The 17,676-nt window shown below is 35.9% G+C and overlaps 3 protein-coding genes across 12 annotated transcripts; 1 reads left to right on the top strand and 2 right to left on the bottom strand.

Annotated features, from left to right (window-relative positions):
- LOC127790561 (glutamate dehydrogenase 1) lies at positions 1–6,671 on the top strand. Of its 8 annotated transcripts, XM_052320123.1 has the most exons (11): positions 666–824; positions 1,143–1,340; positions 2,279–2,403; positions 3,035–3,148; positions 3,485–3,706; positions 3,837–3,911; positions 4,336–4,452; positions 4,749–4,999; positions 5,943–6,018; positions 6,092–6,178; positions 6,310–6,671. In XM_052320123.1, exons 3-11 carry the CDS (start codon positions 2,296–2,298, stop codon positions 6,493–6,495), a joined length of 1,236 nt encoding a protein of 411 aa, XP_052176083.1. In that variant the 5' UTR covers positions 666–824; positions 1,143–1,340; positions 2,279–2,295; the 3' UTR covers positions 6,496–6,671. The 8 variants fall into 8 exon arrangements, with proteins under 8 accessions (XP_052176089.1, XP_052176085.1, XP_052176083.1 ...); XM_052320129.1 differs by lacking the exons at positions 666–824; positions 1,143–1,340 and adding an exon at positions 1–498; XM_052320125.1 differs by lacking the exon at positions 1,143–1,340 and having other exon boundaries at positions 658–824.
- A 273-nt stretch (positions 6,672–6,944) lies between these two features.
- LOC127790562 (putative H/ACA ribonucleoprotein complex subunit 1-like protein 1) lies at positions 6,945–8,695 on the bottom strand. The gene is made up of 4 exons (XM_052320132.1): positions 8,487–8,695; positions 8,234–8,382; positions 8,010–8,125; positions 6,945–7,262 (listed from the first exon to the last, which is right to left on the bottom strand). Exons 1-4 carry the CDS (start codon positions 8,644–8,646, stop codon positions 7,088–7,090), a joined length of 600 nt encoding a protein of 199 aa, XP_052176092.1. The 5' UTR covers positions 8,647–8,695; the 3' UTR covers positions 6,945–7,087.
- Positions 8,696–11,878: 3,183 nt separating this feature from the next.
- On the bottom strand, positions 11,879–16,454 carry LOC127789624 (uncharacterized). Of its 3 annotated transcripts, XM_052318561.1 has the most exons (4): positions 14,641–16,454; positions 14,367–14,549; positions 14,233–14,297; positions 11,879–12,665 (listed from the first exon to the last, which is right to left on the bottom strand). In XM_052318561.1, exons 2-4 carry the CDS (start codon positions 14,455–14,457, stop codon positions 12,528–12,530), a joined length of 294 nt encoding a protein of 97 aa, XP_052174521.1. In that variant the 5' UTR covers positions 14,458–14,549; positions 14,641–16,454; the 3' UTR covers positions 11,879–12,527. The 3 variants fall into 3 exon arrangements, 2 of the variants coding, with proteins under 2 accessions (XP_052174521.1, XP_052174520.1); XR_008020624.1 differs by lacking the exon at positions 14,233–14,297 and having other exon boundaries at positions 14,343–16,454; XM_052318560.1 differs by lacking the exons at positions 14,233–14,297; positions 14,367–14,549; positions 14,641–16,454 and adding an exon at positions 12,795–13,003.
- Positions 16,455–17,676: the final 1,222 nt, after the last annotated feature.

Below are 17,676 nucleotides of genomic sequence, written 5' to 3'. Positions count from 1 at the left end.
GTTCTTAATTCTTATAGTGCGAAAACCGACAGCACGTTTGATCATTAATTTGTATTCCACCCACCATAAAAAAGACACGGCGATGCAAAGTTTCCTGAGAAAATGGACTTTTCTCTCTTTCCTTCCTTCTTTCCCTGTTCTGGATGCCCATGAAAATGGGAAAATGCCATAATTTCCGTGTTTGCATTGCAGCACAGCGATTCTCTGAGAAAATATAGGAAGGCAAAAAAAAAAAAAAAAAAACACTGTATCTATATTTATACTATTTAGTGATTCTGAATTTTAGCATGCCAAAAACCCTAAAGATAAGAAACAGCCCTAAGAGTGGACTTCGATTTTGATTTCATATAATAAGGTGGAGGTCGAGTAGGATTCATGTATCCATTACCTAGTTTGCCATTTCTTTCTTTCTTTCTTTCTTTGCAATTCAGGGTTCCTCTTTGTGTAGCAATGGAAGGTTAATGGAAGCCAATTTGATTGTGGGTTTAGGGTGTAAAGGTACCATCTAGGAATCATATTCATATTTCTCCCACCAAATTCAGACACTTTATTTATGTGAATATATATATATATATATATATTTGTGTGTGCACGTGCACTGTTCATGTTGGACCATTTGGTTTTAAGAAGGTAACTTGACAAATTGACTGTGGATTCCCCAACTCGAACTCATTCTGATTCTGCTTCTTCTTTGTTTTTCCCTTTGTTATCTATATATATCTATGTTTTCATATATGCATGCGTAGTATTTGATTCGGTGTCCCAATTAGGATTTGCTTCAAAGCCAGAGGCTCCTGCCTGAACACCAGCGCTGATCGGTTGCTGTGAGCCCCTTCTTTCTCTGTTCTGATGATTGCAAATAATCCTCTCTCTTTCTGTTTCATATATCTCTGTCTTGGCTCGACCGACATAAAAATATAATTTTTGTTGTGAAAGAAGTTGGGTGTGGTCATAGCACTGTTTGTTTTGCTCGTTTGGTTGGATTTTTATTTTGGATAATGATTTTCGATCTTCTTTGAGTTTAACAATCATTGTGATTGTTAAAATAAAAGCAATGATAGATTGAACATTTGTCTAATTGGAGTTTTTAAAGAGGACCACGAAAGAGGACTGAATGCCATTGCCCTTTTATTTTTGGCCAGTGATATGGAAAGATAAGCCCTGGTCTTCTCAATAGTGGGCCACTATTAACCTGTGAAGAATGGTGGGGTCTTGACCTTCCATACCCTTGACTAGCATCTTGTATGGGTTATGGTTTCTATTTCATATCTTGATCTGTGCGATTTCTGAAGTTACTTCGTGGAGACATATAGTTGAACATTATCTAGTTTGCCCAGCAGGTAAAACTTGTTCCATCATCGTTATATTATATCAAATGTAAAATTGCCTGCATTTTCTCAGCCCCAGGTTTAACCTCTTCTCTGATAAGTGGTGGTTCTGTTAATCTCCCCAAATTGGGTAGATTGGTCTGGTGAAGTCCCCACTGGGTTAGGTACAAGTGAGATTCTTATCTTGTATGCATATCCTTTTTTGAAGCTCGCAGTTATTGATAAGTTTTTTGGTGTTAAAACAAACAATTAAATTATGTATAAAAAGAGAGTAGTATTGGAAATTGGGTAACATGGATCAGATCCATTTATTAAGAGCAAATGGTATAGTATTAAACTATTCAGATCTCAGTGCATCAATATGATCTAGAGCTAAAAGGATTAGATCTCAACTCCATTGACCTTGTTAGATTAACCTCTTAAATGAGAAAAGAGGAGTATAAATTGATGGACATAGAATTTTTGAGTTAACCATGATCTTGACTATTTTGATTTGGCAGCTGAGTGATCGGTAGGCCATACAGACACACAAAATTAGTGGTAGATGTTGTCGTGCATGTGCTAGAGAATATTGTATGACGTATTTCTAGTTTAGGTTTAGTTATTCCAAAAAATTTATTTTATTTCCCGGAAGCATAAAGTCTCTCAGTTCATTAATTTCCTGCAACATCAAGGCAACAAGGTAGTTCTTGTAAACAATTAAGTATAGTTCTCTGCGTACATCTTTGGAGAATATATATATATACATGTATATACATATTTTTAGCTCAGTGCTTCTCTACTTTGTGGTGCTATTTTTCTAGGGCTTTGAGCAACTTTTTCATACAATTTGTTTCACATTGACTAGTAATTGTTTGCTAAATCTGACTTAAGTTGCTATTGGGGTTAGTTTATTTCCTCATTCAGACCTTGGAGTTGAGAGTTCTGATCTTCCCTTCTTGGCTTCTCAGGTAGTTATTAGAGCGTCATGAATGCATTAGCTGCAACCAACAGAAATTTTAAACTGGCAGCTCGGCTGCTGGGGCTGGACTCAAAGCTTGAAAAGAGTTTGCTCATCCCATTTCGAGAAATCAAGGTTGGTGATGTTCCTTAACATGGTTGTTTGTCCTAACAACAATGGACATATTGACTGAAATTGTTAGCAACTTAGTTCATTGCTCATTTACATAAATGTTTCACTTTGTTGTTGTGTACGTCCCCATTCTTACCTTGGCTTTTCTTTCATTTTAATATCATTTTCTGGATCATTTCAGTTGGTTTAATTACATTTACTGAATAACTTAGATTTCCCATCAGACTATTCATGGGCAACAATTCTATTCAGTGTAGAATTCACAATTTCCACAGATTGAACAGTCACTTTGAATTGCTCAACTTGGGTGTCGCTTAGAAAAGACGCTAATTACAACATCTGATAAGATGTAAATGCTCATTCCAGGTCACATAGCTGTTCATATTTCCCTCATAAAGGCTTGATTTTGATGACCTTGGCCTGGCATTGTATTTTTATGCCATTTCATTTCAGCATTGTTTGTGCGATAATTGCAGGAGTTTCAGTTTTTTCTTTCTCCCTAACTCTCTTTATTATTGTTCTGCAATTAAAGGCACTCTCCCTGATTTTATTTGTGGTTCCTGATGAGCTTTTAAGCTTTTTTTTTTCTTTTTTTTTTAATCTTCTAACTTGACTGCATTCATAAAAAATGAAGGTCGAGTGCACCATACCAAAGGATGATGGCACTTTGGCTTCTTTCGTCGGGTTCAGGGTTCAGCATGATAATGCTAGAGGCCCCATGAAAGGAGGCATCAGATATCACCCAGAGGTTTGTTAAATTATCTCCTAACAAGAACGGGAGTTTAGCTTTGTGGTTAATGTGGGATATTTTGCCTCAATACTGAGTGCAGTTCATGTTGGCCATTTGCAGCCTCTTAAACTTGCAACTAAGCTTATTTTTCTAACTGTCTATTTCTACCAACCATGTAATCTTCTGAAGCACATAGTCTCATGGCTTTCGCCCCACATAAGGGATAGAAGAAAAATAACATTGCAAGACTCTTCTGTTATTTCCCCCTTCCCTTCTTCGGACAGATATGAATAACCTTTCTGTGTTCTTAAGATGATTAAGTTATGGTTGAAATGATTATTCCGTAAATTGTAGGTTGACCCAGATGAGGTGAATGCTTTGGCACAACTAATGACGTGGAAGACGGCAGTAGCCAATATACCATATGGTGGGGCTAAGGGAGGGATAGGATGTGATCCAGGGGAACTAAGCATCTCTGAGCAAGAAAGACTTACTAGAGTTTTCACCCAGAAGATACATGATCTCGTTGGAGTCCATACTGATGTTCCAGCACCTGATATGGGAACAAATCCACAGGTTTGCAAAGATATACATTTATCCGTGAAGCTTAGGACAGCCGATAATTTCAGGAATAATATTAATGATAAGGAGTAGTTGCCTTTGCTGAAATTTTGAATTGATCTTCCATTGCTGTGTGGTTAATCAGACAATGGCATGGATACTGGATGAGTACTCGAAATTTCATGGCTACTCTCCTGCTGTAGTGACCGGTAAACCCATTGTAAGTATACATAATGGACTTGACAACAACATTCTAGTGACTGGGCACAAAAGCAGGTCTTGCAATTGTGAGCTTATTTCTTGTTATATTTTGATTCTCCTAGCGATGCTGAATACACTTTTTTGATTAATGGTGTAAACTATTTGATTTTTCTGCTCACCACTACTGATGCATTTTCTTTATGTTGTATTCATTGGCTGTTCGATGAAACAAACTTGGAAGTCCATTTCTCGGGCTATGTAAAAAAAGAAAAAAAAAAAAAGAAAAAAGATCAAGATCATGGTTTACTGTTGGCATCTTATATCCTCTGGAAATTTCTTTATTTCTTCTTTATGGGAATCTTTAGAAGATCATCTGTTCTTTATTCATGGATTTTTTTCTTTTAATCTCTATAGTTTAACAGACTCAAAATTTTATATGTCAGGATCTTGGTGGATCCCTTGGCAGGGATGCAGCCACTGGAAGGGGAGTGCTCTTTGCAACAGAAGCTCTGCTCCATGAGCATGGGAAGAGCATTGCTGGACAACGAATTGTTATACAGGTGAACACATTATATTAATATTACTACTGTAATATTTGAACTTGATGAGATGGCGTTATTTCACATAAAACAAACTGGGCATCTCTTGGAAGTAATGACCAAATGAAAGGTTTAGACACAAAACAATTGCATCATTATTCCAAAATTTGCAAGAAGGCAGTGTGGAAGAGCAACTGCATGAATATACATGATTAGTGCAAGGGAAGGCTCTTGAAAACAGAAGGCTGAGATAATTCACCCGTTATCCTTTTTCTTTAATCTATTGTCAACTAAAGATGGTTACTTTCTAATTTCAGGGATTTGGAAATGTGGGCTCTTGGGCTGCTCAGCTCATCAGTGAAAATGGTGGAAAGGTTGTCGCCGTAAGTGACATTACTGGAGCCATAAAAAACAACAATGGACTTGACATCCCAAGCCTACTAAAGCACACCCATGAAAAACGGGGAATCAGGGGATTCAAGGGTGGGGATGCAATGGACCCCAGTGCGATATTGGTCGAAGATTGTGACATTCTCATCCCAGCAGCCCTTGGGGGTGTGATCAACAGGTCTTTTCCCAACAGGCCCTTCTCTACTTTGATTATGTAATTCTAATGTGTGAGAGATCCTTTATCCCAATTGGGAAAAAAGAGAATGAGGAAACAGAGTACTATAACTATAAGAATGAAAGACTAGCATAGGAATGAATCAAAGACATCACAGACACATTCATATACTGATAGCATGCCATCCATAAGGGAGAGTGATCGGCCAGCAGGAAAATAAAGGGAACAACATCGGTGCTAAAAATCAATACTCAGACTTCTCTTAATGTGAATCATGATGCCATATATGTTGGCCTTTACTTTAGAGGAGAAACTTACTCTCCTCTTGATATAATTGTAGTCAGATCCGTTATATTCTGCATTCTTTTGAATGTCTTTATTCAAAAGAATATAAAACTTGCTCTCTTTTGAGGAAACTTACTCCCTCTGTGAAGAAATATGCTCCAGATCTGTTACTTTCTTTCTGCGTTCTTCTGAATAAAGACATTCAGAAGAATGCAAAGTATAACAGATCTGAATGCAATTACACAAGAAAGTATAGCGAAATACACCCCCACTCTAGGAAGAGATATTCTCTTACCAACACTGATGCACTAGATTCCATCATAATAATAAAGTTAAGTGTGCTTGAGCAGGAGTAATGCTAGGATCGATGATTCCCTTGGGAAGTTCTCATTTTGCGACCCTTTGTGATCCAAAGATCACTGGTTTGAGTTGTGCAAAGAGACTTTTCCAAAGTAAGGAGAGGGCAAAGATGGCCGCCCTCCACCAACCCTCTAGAAACAGGGAGTAGGGACCTGGACCTGTGGCAAAAACACATACCCCTGTGATTGCCAGATTTGTTCCCACCCAGTGTCAACTCTCATTAAATCTCGATCCTTGTCAGGTATACTGCCATGGGCATGCTTTAACAGGTTAACTTATATTTCTTCTGTTATAATTGCAGAGAAAATGCAAATGATATCAAAGCCAAATTTATAATTGAGGCAGCTAACCATCCAACTGATCCAGAGGCTGATGAGGTCAGTGCATGCCTGATTCTGCGGTTTCACTGGAAAATGATTTCAGTAGCATAAGTTTCGTCTTCATTTGCAGATCCTAGCAAAGAAGGGTGTTGTTATCCTTCCAGACATATACGCAAACTCGGGTGGAGTTACAGTCAGTTACTTTGAGTGGGTTCAGGTATCTCATAACCACCATTCCACGGGCCGCCTGAGCTTTTGGCTTGGTTTCTACAGCTTCTGCATGTATCCTTGCAAAAATTTCCATGTTACTATTCCTAACATATGTTTATGGCATCTTGTGCAATGCAGAACATTCAAGGCTTCATGTGGGATGAGGAGAAAGTGAACAACGAGCTGAAAACATACATGACAAAAGGTTTTAAGGACGTGAAGGAAATGTGCAAAACCCACAACTGTGATCTCCGCATGGGAGCCTTCACCCTTGGGGTTAATCGCGTTGCTCGGGCTACAGTTCTCAGGGGCTGGGGAGCTTGAGATACTGGTGGCTGCTTTCAAGTAGACATTAAAGCTTATTAGCTCAACCTAGCCCTTTTAATTACCTGTCTTATGTTTTGCATTTTGCTTGAGATCTTCAACAAGGTTTTGTTATTGCTTCTGCTTTGTGGCATTAACTTCAGCTGTTTTAAGTTATGCTAGCTTTGATCTCTAAATGAGCTCTCTCTCTCTCTCTCTCTCTCTCTGAGTAGAATGACCGCAACAAAGGGTAGTAAGCCAAAACACTAAAAATTAGAACAATACATGATTCAGTCCCACTAAATGGCAGACTTACATAGGAGAGGAAACAATTGCATCCCAAACCCAAACCCGGCAATCCAAAACCAAAAACCTATTCCCATTCCCAACCCTTTGATTTCGAAACATAGTGAGTGAAATGACAACTATAAAATAACCAGGTTGTTCGATGTGCAGTGGAATCACGATGGTGCGATCAAATGAGCACATAAAATATCAAATCCCACCAACCAAATGTTCATACACCAAAGCAACATTTGAATTAGCTTCAAAAAGTATCCCAAATAACCACTGAATGTAAATGGATAATAAGATAGAAGTACACAATGTGATCCTACCATCTCCCTCTGCCTCTAAAACCCCCACCGCGTCCACCACCACGAGGGCCACCTCTACCACCCCTTGGGGCGCCCCTCCCACGGAAGCCACCACCTCCACGGAAGCCACCACCTCTTCCACCGCCTCTGCCACCACCACGGCCCCCACCTCTAAAAGCTTGTCCCTGTCCCCTGAAACAACAATGCAACAATATGGTTCAAAGAACACTTATCCTAAGGAAAAGTTATGCAAAAGCTATCTCTGCAACTAATCAAAACATTATAACGGCCTCCAATCCATTGTACATGTGACTATCCAATAATAGCAAATGTTTCTTATTCTACAACCAAACACAACCAATCTCCTTCAATGGCAGAAAAAGAGGTAACATCTCGCATCCAGAATCTAACAGTAGTAGCAGTAGTATAAATTCAAGTGCAAGTAATGCAAAATAAAAGGCATTACAAAATGCTAAATTAAAAGATGATGTGATTTAGGTCTAACATACACTCTTACATTTCACAAAGTTATGAAACAAAATACTAAACTAAAACTTCATTATAAACTCTCCCTCACAAACAAATCACACTAATCAAAAAATTATAAAATAAGTTCTTGACCAGATTAGCTTTTCTATTGAGGTTCAAGAACGAACCATTTACCTAGGAAAACTGGAAAGTTCATCTTATGATACTAACCACAATTTTCTTTTTCTTTTTGCTGAATAAATATCTATTGTACCCCCAGCATGTAGTTCAAAAGGACATTCCAGACAATGGGATTTATGAGGTTATAGATCAACTAAATGAAAAACAGTCAATTCGATATGCACATTCTAATGATGCTGTTGTGACTAGTCTGATTATTCCACTAATAGAAAACTCTTCCACAAGCAAGGAAGAAACAAGGATACAACTTGAAGACATAGATAAACATACTTCGGCTGTGGAAGAAATCTCGACAGTGGCAAAAGCTTAGCCGGATCGATGTAGAACTTATCACCAGCTGAATACGAAGTTGCTACGATGCCTTCCATCATCTTAATCGAAAAGTACTAACAACAACAAAATACACAATAGATCATGTCTCCTTTCAAAGCTAAAAACGCAAATTGTACACAGATATGTATGAATAGCAAAAACATGACAAGAAATGGACTAACGGATTCATTGATGGGACCAAAGATTTCATCAACTTTGCCAATCTGACTCTTGTTCTGCAGATAAATTGGAGCATTGAAGAATGGCACTTTCTCGTTAGTGAGCCTAGTCACCGCATCGCCCTCGCAAGCATGAAGAAACGTCGAAACCTCTACGTATGCGAAACAGACACACCGGAAATCAAACCATATCCGCAACTCAAGCATATAAGAGAACAAATAAATTGACAAATACATAGGAGAAGAAAGAACAGACCGACTACTTCATCGGGGGGTTGGTTGAAATCGTCGCGGCCGCCACCGAAGCGGCCGCCACCGCCACGGCCACCTCCGCCACCGAAGCGACCGCCTCGACCGCCGCGGCCGCCGTCCCTACCGCCCCTGAATCCACCGCCACGGCCTCTCGGGGGTCGCATCCTCGATTAAGCGTACAGCGCAGAGCGGTATAGGGAAAGATAAAAAGGGTCCGCAGTCCCCACGCATCAGGGTTTAGGGTTTAAGCTTTACAACTAAAATGACGAAAGTACCCTTGTAAAGTTAAAATGTAGAATAGATTTCACCTATGAGTTTGTTTATATTGCATTGAGCACCCATGCATTTTTAAAATATGAGTAGCCATACATTTTTAAAAATAGTATAAATCTCTCTTGTTTTTAATAAAAAGGATAATTACTATTTTTTTATGAAATAAGGTGAAATTTGTAATCAAAGGATAATTACTATTTTTTTATGAAATAAGGTGAAATTTGTAATCAAATTTTTAGGCCACGTTTTCTTTACTGTTTTTATGTCGTTTTTAGCTTTCTGAAACAATAAAAATGTGTTTATTTTTATATTTTTAAAATTTAAAATATATATATAAAAAATTAAAATAACAAAAAGTCATTTTAATTTTTTTCATCACAAATATATTTAAAATTTTTAAAATGCAAAAAACGTTATTGACAAAAAAAAAATACGTTTTCAGCAATCTCAAAATAGACACTCAAAACATAAAACTAAAAATAAATTTAAAACTTAAAATTGAAAATTGAAACACGAAAGAAACAACTCCTATATTTTGAAAATATCTTTTAATAAAAATTAAGAAAAAATTATATTGTTTATCCTTATTAACAAAATATATAAGGATAAATTACTATTTGCTCTTAAAATTAGTTAAAATTCATGATCACATCTATGTATTTTGAAAACACACCTTATTACTTTCCTACATTTCAATCACTATTTTTCAACAAAAATTAAGAAAAAAAAATCATATTACTCATCCTTATTAACAAAATATATATGACTCATACAATTTTATATGAATTGTATAATAATTACATATATATATATATATATATAAGATGTTTAAATTTATTACATCGTCATTTATTATAGTATTTTATATTTTTTTATCAAAATAAATTAATTATATACAGTAGTAACCAAAATATATATATATTTAAGTAAATTTCTTATAATTAATATCATATTTACTATTTCTTATCAATTTCTTTTTTTTCTATATTTTTCTAGTTAAGAAAAAAATATTTATTCCATTTTATCTATTTTCCTTCATAAAATTAAATATTTATGTGTAAAGTTTACCTGTAGATATTTTTTTTTTTAAGTTTATGTTTTCAAATTTATGCATATATATATTAGAGGAGTAACTGATGTGTAAAAAAATAAAAAATTATAATAAATTTTTTCTAATGATTGTAGTTTACTTTTTAATTTGTTTAGACACAATTTTAAATAAAATAAGTTAGTTTAAATAAAATTTTAAATTTTAAATATATTAAAGGAGTTTAAAATAAGTTGTATAAAATTTAAATCTTATTAATATATATATATATATTTTAATCTTTTTACAACTTTTTTTTTGTTGTTCTATTGAAAGGAAAAATATTTTTGAAATTATAAATAATTTATTTTGTACTCATCTGTCAAGTCAACGATTTACTAACATATATTAACGGAATTGAAATGTAAAAGGGTAATAGATGTGTTTCTAAAATATAAAAATATGATCACAAATTTCATCGAGAAGAAATAATAATTTACTCTTAATAAAACATAAAAATTAACTATTTTATTCCTATTTTTAAACCATTCATACGCCTCTCTCTATTTCCTTACTTATTCTTTCATTTCCCATCTCTTTCTATCTCTTCTTACTTTTACATTGATGTTAGACATAAAATGATGATTTTATTTAGTTTGATTTGATTTAATTAATAAAAATAGTTTTGTTTGAGTTAAAATATATTAAAATTATTATTTATTATTTAATTTATATATTCTTTCAACCTTAACTAAGACAAGTGCTCAAGGAGAAGAGAGAAAAAAGATTTATTTATTTTGAAAGTGAAGGGTAACATTATAATTTTATTTTATTATAGTTTTTATCATTCTTTTAAAGTATTTAAATTTTTAAAAATGAAAATAGGTAAAAAAAAATTGAAAGCAAGAAAATGGAAAGTAAAATTGAAAGGTCTACTAAATGGGGGCCAAAGTGAAAACAAAAGAAGAAAATGGGTATCAATAGTCAAACCCCAACACGAGATTGTTGTTTGATTGTTGAAGTTTTAGAAATTCTGGAATGACCCCAGCAACTAGCAAGCAGTGATTTAACAGTCGATTGTCTAAAATGGTAAGTTACTATTTGAACATTTAGCAGACCCACAATTTTTGGGGTCCCTGCGGCTGTGGCACCAGATTGTCTAATGGGCTTGATTTTGGGGGCCTCATGTACGTTACGATCAATAAGGGGAAGATGCACAGCAGTTGACTGGATCAGACTAACAGCTGGTGACAAGTGTGATGAATTCATTGAATTGTTGGGCCTTGATTTTTCTTATAGGTGGTTGTTTTGATCTGAGTAAAATGGGAGCACAAAATGCATATGGTTAGTTACTTGCTAATTGCTATATGAAAATTTGTTAAATCTAGTTGGGACCCTTACACTTGAAATGATGATGCCCCAACTCAAATGACACATGGTTATATTTTGATGCAGAGTGAGAAGAATCCATGCGTTCGGTCCCTATGAAAATGAAAAATCCTTAAAAATGGCGGGGAAAACAAAGCCCAGAATGTGAAATGTGAATTTGGAGGGTTTGGGCATGGTCCTATATATTCCTATTCCTATACCAAGTTAAAATCGTTTTGAGTAATCTGTCCCTGGATTGGGTAGTTGGTCTTGTGTGTGTTTTAAGACGTATTAACTGAAATGAGCTAAATTCTGAAAAACTGGAAGAGATTACTGAAGTGGCGCCCTGCCAGGGCAGAATTCTCTGCTAAACCTGATACTGCTGGTCCAACACAGCCACTTCTTCTTGGCTAGTTGACTCTCATTAGAACAGAGAGGTATGCCAAGTGCATGTTCACAAAAACTAAAAATCTGAATATGGGAAAGAAGGGGGACCAAAGAGGCTGCCTGGGGCATATAAGATGCTGCTCCTGCTACATGTAACATGGCAAATCCAGACAGCTGGCCCTCAAGGGAATTTAAATGAGAAAAATATTCAATCTCAGAGGTCATTAGAACCCTGAACTTATATCATGAGCCAAAGGAAAACATGGTTTTTACCAATCTGGAGACTGCTAGTACGGCTTTCTTTCAAGCATCTGTAGACTGTAACTCTTTTTTCGCACAAAGGTAACAAACACACATATATATGTATTGGGTACAACCCTACAATATTACAGTTTTGTTATGAACATTTGGGCAAATCGCAAATGTAAAGGGATATATAGAGATTATGAATTACCACGCAGGCAGGCTCAGAATAAGCCTGCCAATATTGTCAATGGTTGCATCACCTTTCAATGTGAAGCTCTTTTCCACCATGTAGACCGAGTCTAGGAGTAGTCAAGGCTGGTAGTTCGTCTCAGAGCTTCTCTTTTCTGAAGAATGAATGCAGCCGCTCTTTCATTTATATTAGACATAATAGGCCTTTTCTGGGGCTGCTTTTCTTGCCCCTCTACTGCTGCTCCCAATTTCATAGTTGTGTCTTCCTTGCTTTTCTCTTTCTCCTCGATTCCATTCATTGTTTCTAGACCCTTGTGCAGTTTAGTATGAGGACTATCTTCGTTTGGAGTATGGATAGGAATCATTTGCTCTAACCTATTACCATGCCGGAACTCAACCATAATTTCAGAACTTTCATAGTCCTTTGGCCTTTGCCAATGTTCTTGGTGCACACTTTTGCCTCCAACTGGCTTCCGATCCTGATCAGTGTTTGTTGTTGAATCTTCAATAGGCACTTCATTTGATCCATGATAAGACGTGGTCACACACTTGAGGCTATTCATGATGAAGTTCAAGAACCTGTGGAAGATGCCAAGAGGCTGCAAAGTGGTGTCCTTTCTCCTTGGCATCTTGCTTGTGCGAGAAACAATGCTGGAAAATGGGAACTGCCCAGTTGGTTTTGTTGGCTGAAACCTGTTCAATAACACAAAAAGAGCAAAAAAATTGAGTGGTGGACAACGTGGCCCATGTTCAAGTAAGTAGATCACTTAGTCTTTTTATCATACGAAAAATAGAATAAGTAAGGAGTCATATGGACAAAACCTTGATAGCAAGTGTTTTCATTAAAATTACAACAATGAATACATGTTTGATTATAGTCTCATGTTATGGAATACAAAAAGGATCATAAACCCATCTTTCATTGAAGCATTCCTCTCATCCGAATCCCCAAAAGGTGTTTCCATTCTCATTGGTTAAACTTCTTTATGGGGTATAGTCTAGCTGACACCCGTTCATAACTGAGAGAATAGAATCTTACATTTCTTTATTAAAAGTCTGTTATATTCCTGAATAAGACCTTACGGGGAAAATCATGGCCAATTTCACAAAACAAAAAAAAAAAAGATGAAAATTTCGATAAAAGTAGAAAGACAGAGATATGGACTATTGTGATTCCTTGATAACTACTTCACTTAAGATTTAAGTTGGTGGAATTTTATATGATATTTCGTGTAAATGAGAAAAACAAAAGAAAATTAGGTTCAGAACCAGTTAGCAATTACAAGCATATGACGTGTAAAACAATCCCCAACATAAACTAGTTGGCTCCTAGTTCAGCTGAGGTTCCAGGCTTCCAGCTAGGCAACCAGTACAATAAAGCAGAAAATTTTGGACTGTTAACTTTGTATAATCCTATAAGCTAACTTCCCGCTTATTCTTTGTTATTCTTCTCATCTACTGAATCCGTAAATCAGCATTTTTCTGCCTGTGCCTTGTTGTTCTAAAACTCCACAAAACATTGCGAACTCACAATGCCGCCCCGCCCCCACCCCACCCCCGGGCGCGCGCGGCGGTTTTGGCAGTTCCAAGAGTTCACCTTAACAGCCTATTAGCTTTACATTTTTGGTCGAATACTTTTTAAACTTTTGTCCTACAATTTGTGTAGACCAATCACTAACACAATATACTTCGCTTAAGAATTTAATTTTCATCATTATATATATATCTATATACATATACATATATCATTTAGAACCCCTTGCATTTAGCCACCTTACCATGATACAGATATTATAAAGGAGCTAAAAAGCACGGGGAAGGCTGTGTACAGTACAAGTATGACCCTCACACAGCAGAGAGCCTTGGGATGCTCTTTATATAAATTTGTTTGAACATGGATGTGTTATGAGAAATGGTTTTCTAACCTTATTTCCTAATTTCATATTTCTTGCACCGAGTCAACCAGATAGTCCTTAATGCTTTGCGTTGATTTTTGTCTACTTTGAAAGTTATTGTGTCTTTTTTGTGATTCTACTAACTTGGTTCAACTTTCATTTACTGGTTTTCTTATTTCCATTTATTTTACTTTTTGTATGTCCTTTTTTTTTCCTTTTTTTGCCTTTTGTATTTGAACATGTTTCCCTGGACAATTCTTCTGTTCCCAAATTGCAGGTTTTTGTGTCTTTAAACTCTTTAGCATTATTTTAGTTTAGTTTCATTATCTTCTTAGTCATAAATTATTTTAGTTAATGACAAGTACCTTCCATGAACAGAGCACCAGAAACACTCTGCCATACCTCAAAGCCACTACAAACAAGCGGGCACCTGAAATCAAAAACAAAGAATCAACTGAGAGATGATCACACTCACGAAGGGACTGCTGGCCGTACACACCTGTAAGCTCCTCCTCTTTGCTAGCTTCCAGGACTTTCGCCTTCCAGGGCACCTGAAATTCTTCTGCATGACCCCTTGGAAGCAGGTGCATGAGCTGTGTTCCTTTTCCTAGCAGCAAAGCTTAGATACCACCCTTTTTTCCCCGTAGAAGTTGTTGCTGCAAATCCTTTGTAGGAGCTTTACCTGTCCAGTGAGGTTCTCTGTTAACATTCCCGACACCCTGAACTAAAACCAGTGAATCTGATTAGGAAAAAAACTTAAATCATTTCTTCACCTCAGGCTTCAAAGGTGAAATCTGCTTCCAGGACAAATACTGCCCTGGAATTCTAGGTCCTTGCTAGGATTACCTCTCCTCTCCTGCATTATTTCTAGCAATTACTCGTGCACACAGACTCCCTTTACTGAATGTTGCATGAAGTTCACCTTCAGGTATCCTAAATCAGGCTTTGCCCACTGCATATTACTCAAGTTTAGATTCTTATTTCGAGCCCTATCTTTGCCTTTTTCTGCGGCCCATTTATGCTCTTCCCAACCCATTTTTGACCTCTTCAAACAGCTCCGAGATGTTCACCTCGTCTGCGCTCAGCTGCATTCTGTTCCTCCATTTCCAAGTCTTTTCAAATATGCTGCTAAAAGTATTGAGATGCTTCCTTTATGTGTACTTTTATCACCGCATAATCTTTGTGGATTAAGAATCAAAGAACCATGTATATCTGCAACTAGCCATCTCTCTCTTTGCATCCCTCACGATGCGAACCAGATAGCCTGGCCATGTGGAAGTATACAAAAACATGCAGTGATGATTCAACCCTTGCTTACAGAAAATGCAGCTCAGATCTTCCAAATGGAACCTCTACCAATTCTAGCGTTGTGGGAATTGATTGAAAACCACCCTCCAAGGCATCAACTTTAAACCCTCAACTCTCATGCATTTTAACTGACCACAGTTATTACCATTCCTATACGTTCAAGGTGCCATGCTGCATTTTCTCAAGCTCTAGTTGCATGAAGAAAGATGACTTAGTATTAAAGCCCTTAGCCATTTCCTACACGGCTGCATCATCAACCCACATCCAAGAATCTTTCCTATCATAGGGATATAAACTTTAATAATTATAGCCACTAAATTCAAGTCAAAAGCCTCTTTCAAGTTCTCTGATAGGCTTGAACTGCTCAAGTCCACAAGCCTATGGATCACTCCAGATTCTAACAGAATTCCCCTTCTTCCAAGCTTTTACAACCTCCTTTTTCCAGAATTTATCTACTAGTCGGAGTTTGCTTCCAAATCATTGAATTGAACCTCCTCCTAAACCACAGACCCCCTTGCTCCATTGTTTTGCAGAACCTATTCCATGCAATCTAATGCAATTTTCTTTCCCTTTTTTTCTTCAACCCACCAGAATCTGTACATAATAGTCTGATCTGTGACAAACACTGTAACACCCAGGGTTCCATCCTAGTAGTATGTGCTGGACAAATAAACAGAGAAGGGGTATGACTTGTTAGTTCCAACAGTCGACCAAGAGTTGACTTACCTATCGACTATCCATCCAGGTTGGAAATTTTCCAAGTGTTGGAGAACAGTGACGATCGAGGTGAGGAGCGGACTTTGAGGGCAATTTTAGGCTACTAAAAATGACTCAATTTTTGCCCCCATTTTGGATATGTCGTATCCTGCAAAGTGCATATTCTAGAGTGCCCAATTTAGTGAACTTTGGTTGAGGTTTGATAGGTTATACGATGAGCCAAATTAGGGTACTCCCAGACTGCATTTCTGAGCCAAAGGAAGGAAAGGGAGTCTTCAGGAAGGACAGAGATTAGAGGAAAAGTTTCGATCGAGTACCCCACCCACTTGTTTTTGGTTGTTGTTTGAGGTAAAAACCAAGGCCTTCTCCTCCTTGCATAAAACAGTTGAGATGTGTCATGGCAGCCTATTCGATGCATTCAACATAATTTTTGAGTGTGCATACCATATGTTCGATTGAATGTGTGAAAGAGTTCCAGCAAACATGTATCTGTCTTGCGGGGGCTCTGGAAGCCATGGGGAAGCTCTCTCAAAGGCCGGTTAGCAAAGTGTAATTTTTTTCGAAAAACAATTAGCTCCATCCAACAAAGTTAACTTATTTTTAAACAACCATAACCATATGGACTCCTATTTTTATTTTCTTTTTTTTTTGTCAAAAGCAGAATAAATTTAACGAAATTTATATTTATTAAAAATTATATTCTTTTTATAATTATGTCACTTTTCATTATATAGTTAATTATTTAATATATTAGTATTTTTTTAATTGGTGTACATATTTATAAGACAACAATAAATAGTAACTAAACGATTATTATTTAATTTTGATATTGATAAAGACTCATTCATGCATACTCAATTCGTAAATATTACTTCATTGATATTTTTTTAATAATAATATAATATAATAATTACAACACAATATACCACAACAATACTAAATGGCCTAAAACTTGCTTGTGTTTTGAGTTTAATACGAAATTAGGTGAGTCTAAGGTTATACTTTAATTTTAAAGAACTCGAAATAGACGTTTGAACATTTGTTTGTGTTTGAGTTTAAAGCAAAACTTCAAGACAAAATTAGAATGAGTTTATAATCGAAGTAATTGATTTACAGGTTTATTAGATCCAAATTTGCCATATTCATTTAGGGCAAAGGATTAAATGCATCTACATAGTTAAGTGAAAATATTTTGTGGCATTTCAAATTTTCAAAACGTTCAATTAGACACTTCTATTTGAAAAAATAGAACTATTAAACCTTTTTAATTTGTATTAAATTAAATGTATTCATGTATTTGACCAAAAAAAAAAAAGTCCTATCACACCCTAATTTTTTTAAAAAAATAAATTAACAAGTGAAACTATTAAACACTTTTTGAGCAAATTCGGATACCACGGGACGTTTTTGGTAAAATACAAAAGTGAATTTAATTTAATAATAATTAAAAGATATTTAATAGTTTTATTTTTTAAAAATAGAGATGTCTAATGAAACGTTTTAAAAGTTTAGGGTGCCATAAGACTCTTTTTATTTAAAGTACAAGGGTACATTTATGTCTTCACCCTATTCATTTATAATCGAGTTGGACCAACTTCATTATAATTATAAATAATCTACTATCCGAATGAAGAGGCTGTTTGGCTAATCGTTTTTAAATATTTCTACTTAAAAGTGATGTAAATTGTAAAGTTTTAAAACTGATTAGTTCTGAAGTTGATAACGTATTTAAATAAATATGCTTTAAACTGTCATTTATATAGTTATATGTTTGGCTTAAAAAA

This window comes from Diospyros lotus, chromosome 14 (genome assembly GCF_014633365.1).
Source record: "Diospyros lotus cultivar Yz01 chromosome 14, ASM1463336v1, whole genome shotgun sequence".
In the NCBI taxonomy this organism is placed as follows: Eukaryota; Viridiplantae; Streptophyta; class Magnoliopsida; order Ericales; family Ebenaceae; genus Diospyros; species Diospyros lotus.
The sequence above is the reverse complement of the archived record's forward strand: the minus strand, read 5'-3'. Positions and strand labels throughout refer to the sequence as shown.

What these genes read in the sequence shown, in the direction of transcription:
- LOC127790562 (XM_052320132.1), bottom strand. Translation starts at nt 8,646, where the DNA reads ATGCGACCCCCGAGAGGCCGTGGCGGTGGATTCAGGGGCGGTAGGGAC. An exon ending in ACCCCCCGATGAAGTAGTCG is followed by an intron (nt 8,383 to 8,486) that starts GTCTGTTCTTTC and finishes TCGCATACGTAG; the next exon opens with AGGTTTCGACGTTTCTTCAT. An exon ending in TTGGTCCCATCAATGAATCC is followed by an intron (nt 8,126 to 8,233) that starts GTTAGTCCATTT and finishes TGTTGTTGTTAG; the next exon opens with TACTTTTCGATTAAGATGAT.
- LOC127789624 (XM_052318560.1), bottom strand. Translation starts at nt 12,601, where the DNA reads ATGCCAAGGAGAAAGGACACCACTTTGCAGCCTCTTGGCATCTTCCAC.
- LOC127790561 (XM_052320129.1), top strand. Translation starts at nt 2,296, where the DNA reads ATGAATGCATTAGCTGCAACCAACAGAAATTTTAAACTGGCAGCTCGG. An exon ending in ATATGGGAACAAATCCACAG is followed by an intron (nt 3,707 to 3,836) that starts GTTTGCAAAGAT and finishes GTGGTTAATCAG; the next exon opens with ACAATGGCATGGATACTGGA. An exon ending in TAGTGACCGGTAAACCCATT is followed by an intron (nt 3,912 to 4,335) that starts GTAAGTATACAT and finishes TTTATATGTCAG; the next exon opens with GATCTTGGTGGATCCCTTGG.